At 46.0% G+C, this 13,410-nt stretch overlaps 1 protein-coding gene across 1 annotated transcript; it reads left to right on the top strand.

The window, feature by feature from the left end:
• The first annotated feature begins 1,787 nt into the window (after positions 1-1,787).
• Positions 1,788-7,281, top strand: NEFL (neurofilament light chain). Its single transcript, XM_054578796.1, has 4 exons — positions 1,788-2,922; positions 3,941-4,065; positions 4,411-4,730; positions 5,361-7,281. The coding sequence occupies exons 1-4, from the start codon at positions 1,876-1,878 to the stop codon at positions 5,498-5,500; spliced, it is 1,632 nt and encodes a 543-aa protein (XP_054434771.1). The 5' UTR covers positions 1,788-1,875; the 3' UTR covers positions 5,501-7,281.
• The last annotated feature ends 6,129 nt before the right edge of the window (positions 7,282-13,410 follow it).

Raw genomic sequence — 13,410 nt, 5'->3', positions numbered from 1 at the left:
CCAAGGACTTGTGGGTTATAAAAAGTCATCAGAATAAGTGCCCCATCTTGCCTGCCGGGGCCAAGGGAAATTCGGGACAGCTTAGACTTGGCAAGCCTAACGGCTGGGAATGATTTGAGTGTGGACTGACCTCTTGATGGATTTGAACCAGCAAAGCTATTGTTTCTAAAGTTGTATTATTTGAGACAGGAGAGATGGTTTAGAAACCCCACTTCTCAAATTCCTCTGCTGCAGTCTTTGTGTCTGCCACGAAGAGGGTGAGGCGTAGAATCAGACAGCTGCAAAGAGCTCAGAGGTTAAGCTCAGGCCGTGGCCTGGGGAGGGCAGTGCAGTCCCTCCGGGCAACTGGGGCGCAGGCTGCAAGCACTTCACCCGCTCAGCATCACCCTCAAAGCAATCGAGCCCAGCTTCTCTACTTTAAAACTGTTACCATGCTTCCCCATAAAAAAAATTAAGTTGCACGTCAAATGCCACTCACAACATAAAACAAAAATTAAACGCTTGCTTAGAAAAATGTTAGGTATGCTCTGCAAATGTCTGCGATCAGCCCACGAAATGAGAGGGACTCCCGAACACAACGTTCAATGTGCTCCGCAAACCGCAGGACCGTATAATGGTGCATGGCGCCGTGCGCACTGTTTCAAATATCGAGGTGTTTCTTAGATTAAGTCCACGGATTCCTGACTGTATCTGTTCCCTGTGTATTAGAGGGAATCCGGGGAAAGAATCACGCGGCTGTTCTCTGTCCGCCCCAGAACGAGACGTCTCGGACCTGAGTTCCCCCTGGGGCTCGCGGGCTGGCAGCAGCCGCTCCTCTCGGTCAGCCACCTGCATGGCTGGTTGAAATCATCAGGTTGGGTGCTACACAGGTGTAAGAAGAGCGAAAAGGGGCTTTTAATGTGATAGGATTGGGGATGTCAAGCAGGAATTCGGCTTGAGGAAGATGTAGGAAGCGTTTGGGAATGAAGTGCCGCTGCGGAGCTGACCGCTGCCTTTGCAGTGCGTCTGCGCCCTGGTTAGTTTCAAACTCCTCGGCCGGCTCTCACTACGGTACACGCACTGGAGCCTTCACTGCCCCGGAAGAGAGGGGAAAATCTAGGAACACTAAAAGGCTCATCTTAACTGCTCTAAAGGTTTATAAATGCTCAAATCGACACCTGCCGTGCCGCAATTTCGTGGGTGTGTAAGCAGCGCGTTAAAAGAGGGGGGGGGGGGAGAACGTATTAAAGAAAGTGCCAGAAACAGCTACAAAGAACTAGAAAACTTTCCTCCATACATGTCGCAGATATGCAGCCCTAGCTGATCATCTGTATCTCCAGGGCCCTAGGGGCACTGCGTTGTCACCACAAACACCAAGGTGGGTGACGACCGACGCCCCTGCTGAGGAAGGGGCGAGCTAGAGGGGGAGGTCTCTGAGATACCGAGATCTGGAAAACTAAGATGTCAGTAGAAGTGAGAACTTGTTATTAGGGACACATCAGAATCTAGGTGAGGGCAGGTCCAAGGAGTAGGATGGGGTGAGGGAAGGGAAAAAAAAGAATAGGGAGGTACAGGGTCTCAGAAAAAACAGGGGCCCTCAGAGAAAAGTGGAAGGGACGAGAGCGCCGCACCCCACCCGCCTGACGCTCGCCCCCGCCTTCCTTTTGCGCAGAATCCTCCCCGGCTGCTGCAGCAGCGCTGCCCCCACCAGCCCGCGCGCTGTGATCGATCTCAGGCTGCGTCAGAATTCTCCCAGAGTATAAATAGGGGTGTCAGGACCGCGCCGAGCCGCACACAGCCATCCATCCATCCTCCCCTCTCCCTCTCTCTCTCCCGTTCTTCTTTCTCTGTAGGCCCCCGCCTCCGCCGCCGGCCGGAGGGGCACCGACCGCCACCATGAGTTCCTTCAGCTACGAGCCGTACTACTCGACCTCCTACAAGCGGCGCTACGTGGAGACGCCCCGGGTGCACATCTCCAGCGTGCGCAGCGGCTACAGCACCGCGCGCTCCGCGTACTCCAGCTACTCGGCGCCGGTCTCCTCCTCGCTGTCCGTGCGCCGCAGCTACTCGTCCAGCTCCGGCTCCTTGATGCCCAGTCTCGAGAACCTCGACCTGAGCCAGGTAGCCGCCATCAGCAACGACCTCAAGTCAATCCGCACCCAGGAGAAGGCGCAGCTGCAGGACCTCAACGACCGCTTCGCCAGCTTTATCGAGCGCGTGCACGAGCTGGAGCAGCAGAACAAGGTCCTGGAAGCCGAGCTGCTGGTGCTGCGCCAGAAGCACTCCGAGCCGTCGCGCTTCCGGGCGCTGTACGAGCAGGAGATCCGCGACCTGCGCCTGGCGGCGGAAGACGCCACCAACGAGAAGCAGGCGCTGCAGGGCGAGCGAGAAGGGCTGGAGGAGACTCTGCGCAACCTGCAGGCGCGCTACGAGGAAGAGGTGCTGAGCCGAGAGGACGCCGAGGGCCGGCTGATGGAAGCGCGCAAAGGTGCGGACGAGGCGGCTCTTGCCCGCGCTGAGCTCGAAAAGCGCATCGACAGCCTGATGGACGAAATCGCCTTTCTGAAGAAGGTGCACGAAGAGGAGATCGCTGAGCTGCAGGCGCAGATCCAGTACGCGCAGATCTCCGTGGAGATGGACGTGTCCTCCAAGCCCGACCTCTCCGCCGCGCTCAAGGACATCCGCGCCCAGTACGAGAAGCTGGCTGCCAAGAACATGCAGAACGCCGAGGAATGGTTCAAGAGCCGCTTCACCGTGCTGACCGAGAGCGCTGCCAAGAACACCGACGCGGTGCGCGCCGCCAAGGACGAGGTGTCCGAGAGCCGCCGCCTGCTCAAGGCCAAGACCCTGGAGATCGAAGCGTGCCGGGGCATGAACGAAGCGCTAGAGAAGCAGCTGCAGGAGCTGGAGGATAAGCAGAACGCCGACATTAGTGCTATGCAGGTATGGCACCCGACGAAACACTGTGTGGGGGAGGGGGAGAGGCTGCAGAAGTTGGGGGTGGTTGAGGGCGCGGCCAGAGACCTCTGCGCACAGCTATCAGAGAGTAGGGTTTGGTTCCTGGAACGGTGTTGGAGGGGTGGGGCACGTGGAGGGAGGGGTGGGGGCGCAACTGCGGCCTGGGAAGTTGTGCTTGGTGCAGTGGAACCTCTGTTCCGCAGTAAAGCTGCCCGGCCCTGCAGGATGTTTTTGGGTGGGGAGGGGACGGGGAGGGGGTGGTATCTGGGCGTTGCCTCTGGCCTGCCTCTCTATTGTCCTGCATTGCCACCGGTTGCTCCGCAGCGTGGATTGGACCATCTGATTAATGAACACAGCGAAGAACCCTCGTTAGTTCTGAAGGATACCAGTGACCAGCGTGCTTTCTCATTAGTTTTACCAACCTTTCCTTTTCCCTTAGCAGGTAGACAGGAATACTCACAACTGTAGTAGGCAATGATTTCACAGTCAGACAATTTCTTTTTTAAGGGTTTCCATCTTCTGGGGTGGACAAAAAAATCATATAGCTTTGTAGAAAATATTTTAGGTAAAATAATTTCTTTTATCAACCTACTTCTTTCTCCTATAAAGAAATATATTTCTTGCATGTGACCTGGATAAAGTTAACCAACGAATGAGAAACAAAGTTAAAAAAATCAATTTAGTTCCTTGCAGGCATTTTGTGATCATTAGACTTAATTAAAGAAAACAAAAGAATTTTTTTTAATCAAAAATTTTTCCATCATTTTTTAAAAATTGAGTTTTTTGTCATCATCTCATGTTTCATGAAGCTGGATTCCCTCCGCCCCCCAAGGTAGGGAAGGTTAAAAAAGAGAAAAGGCAGCTGATTTAGAGGAGATTTTTCTTAAGGTGTGCACTTTGATTTTAATTTAATTCAGACCTTTGCAGCCATAGTACAGTAAAATGGCAGCAGTAGGGACAAATGCTTGGATTTTTTTTGTTTTTGTTTTTTGTCTTCTAACAGGACACAATCAACAAATTAGAAAATGAATTGAGAACTACAAAGAGTGAAATGGCACGGTATCTAAAAGAGTACCAAGACCTGCTCAACGTGAAGATGGCCCTGGACATTGAGATCGCAGCTTACAGGTGAGCGCTGAGGAGCCACAGGCCACCTGCCTGCTGGTGAGTGGCCTCAGGGAGGAAGTCAGATCTCAGCTGCTGAATCAGATAAGAATTTGTCCCTGTAAGAAGGAGTCCTGTTCTTAGCTTCCCATTACATTTTAAAACTAATAGAACTATTTTTAAAGTTTTTAAAAAATTTGTGTTGTTGTTTTGTTCTGGTCTCTGTTACAACACCCCCCTGCTCCTGCTTGCTTGCACCTTTAAGGGTGGCATTACCGGAAGGGGATGGGTGGTGGACTCAGAGGAAGTCATCCAGTGCACTTCCTGTGCTCAGGTGTGATAACCCCACCCTGCCTCTGCCCTCCCTAGGAAACTCTTGGAAGGTGAGGAGACCCGGCTCAGTTTCACCAGCGTCGGAAGCCTAGCCAGTGGCTACTCCCAGAGTTCCCAGGTGTTTGGCCGGTCAGCCTATGGTGGTCTGCAGACCAGCTCTTACTTGATGTCAGCACGCGCCTTCCCTTCTTACTACACCAGCCACGTCCAGGAGGAGCAGATTGAGGTGGAGGAGACCACTGAGGCTGTGAAGGCCGAGGAAGCTAAGGACGAACCCGCCTCTGAAGGGGAAGCTGAAGAGGAGGAGAAGGAGAAGGAAGAGGCTGAGGAAGAGGAGGGAGCGGAAGAGGAAGAAGGTATGATATAAAACCAACTGCCTACAACTTCAAGTGCAGACTGAGCATGGGTCCTTGTTAGGAGATGGATAGGGTAGATGAAGGCTCGCTTATGCCAAGGAAGTTCCAATCTTGTAAGAGTTTAGAATGTTAAATGATACCTTTGTCCTTCAGTAAGCATGTGATTTCTTAACCTGGCTGTCTTCCTAGAGAGGCACATCTCTGTTCAGCATGGTAGTTTTTTGAAAATAACATTTAAGAATATCCTCCTCCTGTTCCTGTCATTCCTACTACACGTTTTAAAATATATTAATTGACCACAGCAGTTCAGTGTCTTAAAGAACAAAAACAAAGACCAACCATATAATAAAAGAAGTGCTCAGGCCCTGGGAGGAGCAGAGGGCTTCCCTTACCTAGAAGTCATCTCAGTCTATTTAACTGTGTGTTCAGGGCAGAGCGTTCCTGGCAGGCATGGCCTGCTGCATGTGTTTTGGGAGAGGAGAGTTGAGAGGTTTTCGGGAAGCATTCTCACATTTGTGATTTCCCCCAAAACCTAACCAAAAATATTTGGACTGAACTTACCCTGGATTTGGAGTTTGTACATCTTTTCTTTTTTTCTTCCTTTCTTTTTTTTTTATTTTTATGTTAAAGCTGCCAAGGAAGAATCTGAGGATGCAAAGGAGGAAGAAGGAGGTGAAGGCGAAGAAGGCAAAGACACCAAAGAAGCTGACGAGGAGAAGAAAAAAGACGAAGGTGCAGGGGAGGAGCAAGCAACCAAGAAGAAAGATTGAGCTCCCTTTTCCTTAATTATTTCAGGATAACCCTCCCGAAACCAGGTCAACCCCATCACCAACCACGCAGCTGAGTTCCAGATACTATACGAATTAAGAAGTCAATATATGTAAAATTCTGAGATGACTCGGGTTGGACTTTCAGTGTTGTGCTATGACTTTTCTCCTTATGCAGAGTACCTGTTTGCTTGCAGAGTGGCTTCCTGGCTTGCTGCCAGCTGTGCATGGTCCACGCTTCTGAGTTCAGGATCTATGGCAATGTGAATAATTCAGATGTTTACAATCAAAACACATGAATAAATGAATTCACTAATGTTAATGTTAAATTTCATGGAAAAAATAGTCCTTTGAACCTTTGGTGGTTAGAAATTGAAGACCTCGAATTATGTGCAATAAATAGTAAATAAAGTTACACTGAATGACATTTTTTTGCTGTGGTTGTTGACTTAATTAAACTGTCTTAAAGAAGGCATCATAATAAGCCATATTCAAGTGGACTATTGACCTCCAATTTTTTAAGTCAAAATTTAAAAAATTACAATGTATTTTTTGCCCCTTAATTGGTCATTCTGAGGGGTATAGTTAGATCATGACCATTCATGAAATCTTGCCCCTCAAAAATTTTACTGATAATAAACCTGAGTAAATGGGAGTCTCTGGGGTCCTTTTTTCTTTTACAAATAACCAACTACTCTGCCCCCCATACAATGTACTATATAATGTTGGGAATGACTTTCTTGGAGGCAATTCTGAAGTTATGTGAAAAATACACTCTTTCTAGTAAACAGGTAACTTAAACACTACTATGTAATAAAAAATGCAATTTGGGTGGAATATGAGTCCTGCCCGTCTATCACTATAACCACATTAAAATTCATAGTCTAAATATGGGCAGAAGTTGAAACCCAAGCATATGATATAATTAGAAGGAATAACTTTTTTATTAATGTATAATTTTGGTTGGAGAGAATAAGAATATCAAAAGCTATTTGTCATGACAAACATATTGCCTGCAATCCTGAGCTCATGATTCATGTGTTGTCAGCTTAATTCTGTTGCCTCAAGAGAGTAACATTTAATGCCACTAGTTCTAAAGCTTTTACAAGTTACAGATAGAGATAATGACATTGTTATGAGTTGCTAAAAGGGGGGGGGCGGATTCTATATGTCATTGCTCTGCATGTCTATTGGGAAATACTTGGATTTTGGCGACGGCGCTAACTGGTTGGACATTGCATCAGATACACACCCCATTCATCCTCTCTGTCCACTGTAAAGTTATGGAAGCGCTTGCACTTGGTGTGGAATGTCAATGAAATTATTGATTACCTGCTGTTCTGCTTCTGTTCTTATACAATTGCTTTCTCTGCTAATTTTGTTAATATTTGTTCTTTAGACAACTTTTAAGTCATGAATTTAACCTGAGAGCAAAGTGGTCTCCATTTAAAGTTATCTGATCCCTTCCCATGACCTATTTCTAGTTAAATATGTCACCACGTAAATAGGTAAAATATTGCTTTATGTACCATGATGCTATAGATTTGAACCTATGAAGATTCTCAGTACATTGGCTTCTGTAAAGACTAGGAGTCGCCTCAGAAACCAAGCTTCACATTTATGTTCGTTAAACATGGGATGCTGCACGTGGTAAATCTCAGAGAGATGCAAATTACATGTAAAAGAGCAACTTTAACCAAACGGAAACAGCTGGTTGGTTTGACAATTACTCCAAGTAAGAACACTGTACCATACTCCATCCTGTGTGCCATAATAAAATACCGAAAAACCTAAACTAAGTGGGTTTGAAGTCTTTATAAGTTTTTTCTAACTTTGGTACTTTGGTCAGCACCCGCTCTCCCTGCTGCTCCCTCCTGAACTCCCGCTTCTCTCAGTGTCCCGGTCAGGGCACCAGCCCCCAGTCACCCAGTTCTGCAACCCAGACACCGCGCGCGACCGCACACCCTGCACATCCGGCGCCTCTCATGTAACGTCAGAGTCCTACTGACTTTGTTGCGGTAGAATAAGGGGCCAGCGGAGCGATAAAGGCAGGGCCCTCGCCATTGCCACCTAACAAAGAACTTAACACCGGAGGCTAAGAGCAAAGGGAGGCATGTCTCACCCGTTGCCCCGGAGATCCTGAGCCTGATCCCATGAGGCTGCCAGGCATTCCAAACAGCGCAAGTACATTGTGAGAGTGCCCGGGCTGGGGGGCAGCCCTTCAAAGCCTGTGTGTCTCATCTCTACTAGCTGGGAGAAGCGAAACCTTGAGACTGTTTTTGTCCCAGGGCCTGGAAGGAGGAAGGGGAGAGGGTTTACAGTGCCCAAAGAAAGGCTTTGCGATAACTGCCTGCCTCCCCTCGCGGATACGAAATGAACCAATGGAGCCTGGAGCCAGATCAGGACTCGGGCTAACGGACCCCCACCCCTACCTACATTTAGGTAGTCACGTCTCCGCGGAAAACGGGCACCACCTTTACGGGTCCGTTAGTATGTGCCTTCTTCACCCCCCTCCCACCAACTCTAAGTCCTCAGAACAAAGGACTTTCTCTTGGCCCTCTTGACCCTTTTGCCACACGGAGGGGTCCTGGCCAGCTGGCCTCTGGCCACCCTGCCGTTGCCACCCTTACTCTAGCCGCCCTTGTTTTTGCTCTCTTATCAGAACTTGGAATAAACTTGGCTTGCATGCCAGTAGGCTTGCTGATCTGTAATTCTTCACTGCATCGCACCCTGGCCCTCTCTGTTCTCCCACCTGCCCCAGGGTGTTTGCTAATCTATCCATCTCAGGCGCTTGTCTTTCCTTCCTCAACCTTGCCCATATTTAGGCTTCGTTGTCATTCCCTGATGGGGCCAAATTCCTCTATTGAAGATGTCCTTAGGCTCATGTAGACGTGGTAGACTTTTACACACCTGCCATCAGCATTGATTTTTTAAAAAAGATTTTATTTCTTTACTTTTAGAGAGAGGGGAAGGGAGGGAGAAACAGAGGGAGAGAAACATCAATCGGTTGCCTCTCACATGCCCCCAATGGGGGACCTGGCCCACAGCCCAGGCATGTGCTCTGAGTGGGAATCGAGCTGGCGACCTTTCAGTAGCAGGCAGGTGCTCAGTCCACGGAGCCACACCAGCCAGGGCTCAGCATTGGTTTTTATGGCCACTTGAGAAATGTCTGCATCCCCTGCTGCCTTGTGGTTTTCAGAAGTACGGCAATCTGCCTTCTTGCTCACCATTTAACCCCTAGGATTTAGCCCAGTTCCTACCATAAGAAAACATAGTAAATACTGATTGGATTAAAATTCTTGATAGATTAAAATGCTTTTGGGATGACAAGAAAGCCACGAATAGTCAATAATCAGTCCCAGTCTAGTGAGCACCTTGTGGAAAGAGCAGAGGACCAAGGGTCAAGCTTCTCTTCCGGATTCCAGCATTGCTGGTTGTGAAGCACTGGCCATCCCCTCCCCCACTCTGGCCTCGCTGTCAGCTACACAAAGGGGTCAGCAGTTGATGTCTCAGATACTTTCTAAATTCATGATTCAAAATTTCCCGAAAATCTTTTGCAAGCTCAGGGTGAATGGCTGAATGGGAAGCATGCATATAACTCTTGCGTTCACACTATAAATCATCACTTAAAGGGAATTACTAAACTTAGTGTCAAGTTTCATTCCTAGCATTAAGTTGATAAGCCATGAATTTGATTCCTTTTCCTTTTCACATGAAAATTCTAGTGCTCTCAGAATAATTGCTGTGTCCAGGCACCGACCTCGGCGCATTCTGTGTACTAACTTGTCAATTCCTCTCTCACAGGGATGTTATCGGTCCAGTATGATTATCATCCCCGTTTCACACACGAGGTTAAGTAACTCGGCCAAGGTCACACGGGTAGTTCATGGCAGGGCTGATGTTCAGGCCTCGCAGCCGAGCTCTGCAGCCCATGTCCTGCACTAGCTCACTCCGCTGTCTCCTCTGCAGCCCACCTTGGGAGTCACCCTCGTGCCACCAAGCATGTGTTGTGATAGTGGCCTGGGACTTTTCGCACAATCACTGGAGTTTTCACGATGCAGTCCTTGTGCCACCGAAAGGGGATATTTACATTCACAATGTTTCCTTGTAGTACTTAGGATGCTCCAGCTTTTCTTTAATCCCTTTGATCATTTTTGTCTATATCATAATCCCTCTACTTCATGTTAAACTGTTGGAAGGCAGGCGCCAGGTTTTATAAACAGAGATGAATTTAAAGTTTATCTTCAAGGATTATCAAGTTTCAAGATATTGTTTGCCTTGTGCTATTCTTCTATCTGGTCACAATTTTCTATTTTTGTTTACTTTTAACTGGTTCTCTCTCTCTTAACTGAGAGAGAGGAAGGGAGATAGAGAAACATTGATTTGTTGTTCTACTTCTTTATGCATTCATTGGTTGCTTCTTGTATGTGCCCTGACCAGAGATCAAACCTGTAACCTTGAGGTATTGGGACATGCTTTAGCTAATTGAGCTACCTGGCCAGGGTCCTCAATTGCTTATCCTTCTCCTTTTCTTCCTTCTGTTCTTCCTTTACTCTTTTATTCTACCCTTTCTTCCTCCTTCTTGCATGTCTTCTTGTTGTAAGCTATTTTAAATAATTCTGGGAAAGCGGTAAAGGTTGACCAAATGGATAAATGAGTAAATAAATAAATGTCTTTGTTCCTTCCACAACACCCAACCACGTGCCTTGTGTTTAGGGCATCTTCACAAATGATTCTAGAATGGCGAGGTTTGATATTTGTGAGAAACCTCCATAGACACGGACAGCGCGGAGAAGCTCTTCCCCCGTGGGGACAGATTGGGAGATGTCAGAACTGGCCCAGGCTACACTCACACAGGCCCACTTCATTTGATTATGCTTCACACCTCTCTTTGTTTTTCAGAAGTTGAAGGTAAGAACCTCCACCAGAAAAAAGATTACAACTCCCCGAAGGCTCAGATGTGGTTAGCATTTTTAGCAATTAAGTATTTTTAATTAAAGTATGCACATTTTTTAGACATAATGCTATTGCACACTCAGTAGACTACATACAGTATAGCATAACTTTTATATGCACTGGGAAACCAAAAATTTGTGTGGCTGGCTTTACTGTGATATTTGCTTTATTGAGGTGGTTTGGAATCCAACCGATGATGTCCCTGAGGTCTGCCTGTATGTAAAAGGGGCTTTCAGTGGAGAATTCAGGAACTTTTCCTTTTGGGAAAATGTCCAGCAGAATGAAGTGCAGGGAATTATGCGCGTTAGGCAGCAGGGGCCGTTTTTCAGTTTAAAGTCCGCTAGAAAATTCCTACTCTAAGACTATTTGCCAGCCAAATAGGCGAGCCACCTTGAAGTAGATTCTGCAGGCCCAGTCAACCCTCTCAGCCAACATCTGACTGCAACCTCATTAAAGACCCAGAGCTACCTGGCCAGGGTCCTCAATTGCTTATCCTTTTCCTTTTCTTCCTTCTGTTCTTCCTTTACTCTTTTATTTTACCTTTCCTTCTCCTTCTTGCATGTCCTCTTGTTGTAAGCTATTTTAAATAATTCCAGCAGAATGTCATATAAGAGTCTTATATGACAGCCAGAAAGACAAAAGATAAAGCTTCATGAAAAACGGTAAAGATAATGAAAAGACATCTTTTTTTTATAAACGATAAAGATCATGAAAAGAAAGAAATTTCACAGCCCCAGAAAGTAACTGTTGGTAGCTTTTAAATTCTACTTCAATATAGGTATGATTTTTATATGGAGGTTTTTAAGAAAGAAACAAAACAACAACATTTTTAAAAGTTAAAAAGGAAAAAAATCACATTTTCTCCTTTTAACCAGTTATTTTCATTGTATATAGTTTTTTTAATTCTTTGTTTCTATTTATGTATATTTTGGCATAGCTCTCCCATTCATTCCACACACAGTCATGCACTAAGTGCCAGGCACTGTGTGTGTGTGTGTGTAAACAGGCAATGAACACATAAACAAGTCAATAGGTAGGTGACATTGGATCTAAGCCATATATGCAATTACCGGGAGAGTGTTTCAGGCAGAGGGATCAGCAACTGCAAAAGCTTGGCTCCCTTGGCAACCCCCTTTCCCGCCAAACCCACCAAATGCCTTAAATTCACTAGTGAATATTAAAGATATTTATTAGACAGAGTAGGAGATTGGGCTGAACAAGGCAAGCAAAAGCCAGATTATACAGGGGTTTGTATATCAAGGAGTTTAGATTTTATTTCTTGTGTAATTCAAAACTTTTGAAGAGGTTAAGGAGGAGAAGGTGGTATGGTCTGATTTCTGTTTTATAATGGTTGCTCTGGCTCACGTCTGGAGAGTAGGCTTTAGAGAAGCAAGAATCAGAGTAGAGAGACTAACGAACTAAAGGGCTGTTTTGGTCCTGGCAAGAGAAGATGGTGACTGCGTAGAGATGGCATAATGTGGTAGGACTTGGGAAATTCTTGAGGTAATGTTTTTTACTAACAGAATGAATGCATAAAGAGGGAAAGTTGTAAACAGTATCTTATTTTTAATAACTACTTAATATTTCAACAACTTAATATGTAGCATGTATTAGTCTTCTACTGTTATATAACAAATCACCTCAAAGCTTAGTGACTTAAAACAACCCAACCCCTCATTATTTCCTCGTTTTGCATATCAGATATTTGGGAGAGGTTCAGTTGGGATGTTCTGGCTCTGGGTCTTTAATGAGGTTGCAGTCAGATGTTGGCCAAGAGGGTTGACTGGGCCTGCAGAATCTACTTCAAGGTGGCTCGCCTATTTGGCTGGCAATTGCTTCTCCACATGAGCCTTTCCACTGGGCTGCTTGAGGATCCTTACAGCGTGGTGGCTAGCCTCCCCCCGAGCAAGGTCTTCAAAAAACTGAGGCAGAAGCTGCAATGTCATTTATGACCTAGCCTTAAAAGTCATACATCATCATTATCACTGTATTCTCTTGATCACAGAGACCAGCCAGTCTGATGGAGTGTGAGAAGCTACAAAAGGACCTAACAAAATGTAAAAAAGATCATCCGTGGCTACTGTAAGACAGTGGGCATGCGATTCTCTTTCTCCTCCCCTTCCCCCTCCTCCTCCTTTTATGAACAACAGTCATCCATTCAAGAGATTCTGAAACCCTTTCCGCTTCAGATATTTTCTTTGCTGTTCTCATCAGTGTACTTATTCTTATTTATACAGGTGTCCCAATTTAAGTTCAAAAATGTTCATGAAAATTATAAACAGTTTGGCAATGAATATCTTTTTATCCTCCTCTCTCTCTTTCTTCTTTTAATCCTCACCCAAGGATATGTTTATTGATTTTAGAGCAAGAGGAAGGGAGAGAGAGAGAAACATCAGTGTAAGAGAAATATCGATTGGTTGCCTCCCACACACACCCGGACCGGGAATCAAACTCGCAAACTTTTGGTGCACAGGACGACGTTTCAACCAACTGAATCACCCAGCCAGGGCGGCCAAGCATGTCTTTACCAATGGACATCTTTATGTTTGTTCTTCCATGGAAGTATGTCTTTAGTAAAGCCCCTAATGGAATTTTGTGTTCAAAGGGTATTATGTACATTTCAACAGCCCCTTAGATAAAGCCCATTTTTTCCTGTAAAGCTTGAAAGCTGTATTTCAAGGCCTTAGTTTTCCTGCATTAATCCATTTGATATGAAATATGTATTATATTAGCTAATTGGGATAAATATCATGGCAGCTAATACGTGACTCACGATAAGTTGTGACAGAAAAACAAAAGCGTTGACTGTTTTGTGAGCTGCTCAGTCCCATCACAGCTGACACCTTTAATTTCTTTTTAATGCCTCAGGTCCTGCTATTGTACACACATGATTTTAAGTGGGACACTTCTCATAAACAAAAGCTATGTTAATTACAAGGAGTCTTAGATATGAAGTG

Source organism: Pteronotus mesoamericanus, unplaced genomic scaffold (assembly GCF_021234165.1).
Source record: "Pteronotus mesoamericanus isolate MK-2021 breed Mesoamerican mustached bat unplaced genomic scaffold, CSHL_Meso_final contig_502, whole genome shotgun sequence".
In the NCBI taxonomy this organism is placed as follows: domain Eukaryota; kingdom Metazoa; phylum Chordata; class Mammalia; order Chiroptera; family Mormoopidae; genus Pteronotus; species Pteronotus mesoamericanus.
This window is presented reverse-complemented; position numbering and strand designations above follow the sequence as displayed.

Bases quoted from the DNA above. Each gene is read 5' to 3' on its own strand.
- NEFL (XM_054578796.1), top strand. From the start codon at position 1,876: ATGAGTTCCTTCAGCTACGAGCCGTACTACTCGACCTCCTACAAGCGG. The intron at 2,923-3,940 runs GTATGGCACCCG...GTCTTCTAACAG, and splicing joins CCGACATTAGTGCTATGCAG to GACACAATCAACAAATTAGA. The intron at 4,731-5,360 runs GTATGATATAAA...TTTATGTTAAAG, and splicing joins GGGAGCGGAAGAGGAAGAAG to CTGCCAAGGAAGAATCTGAG.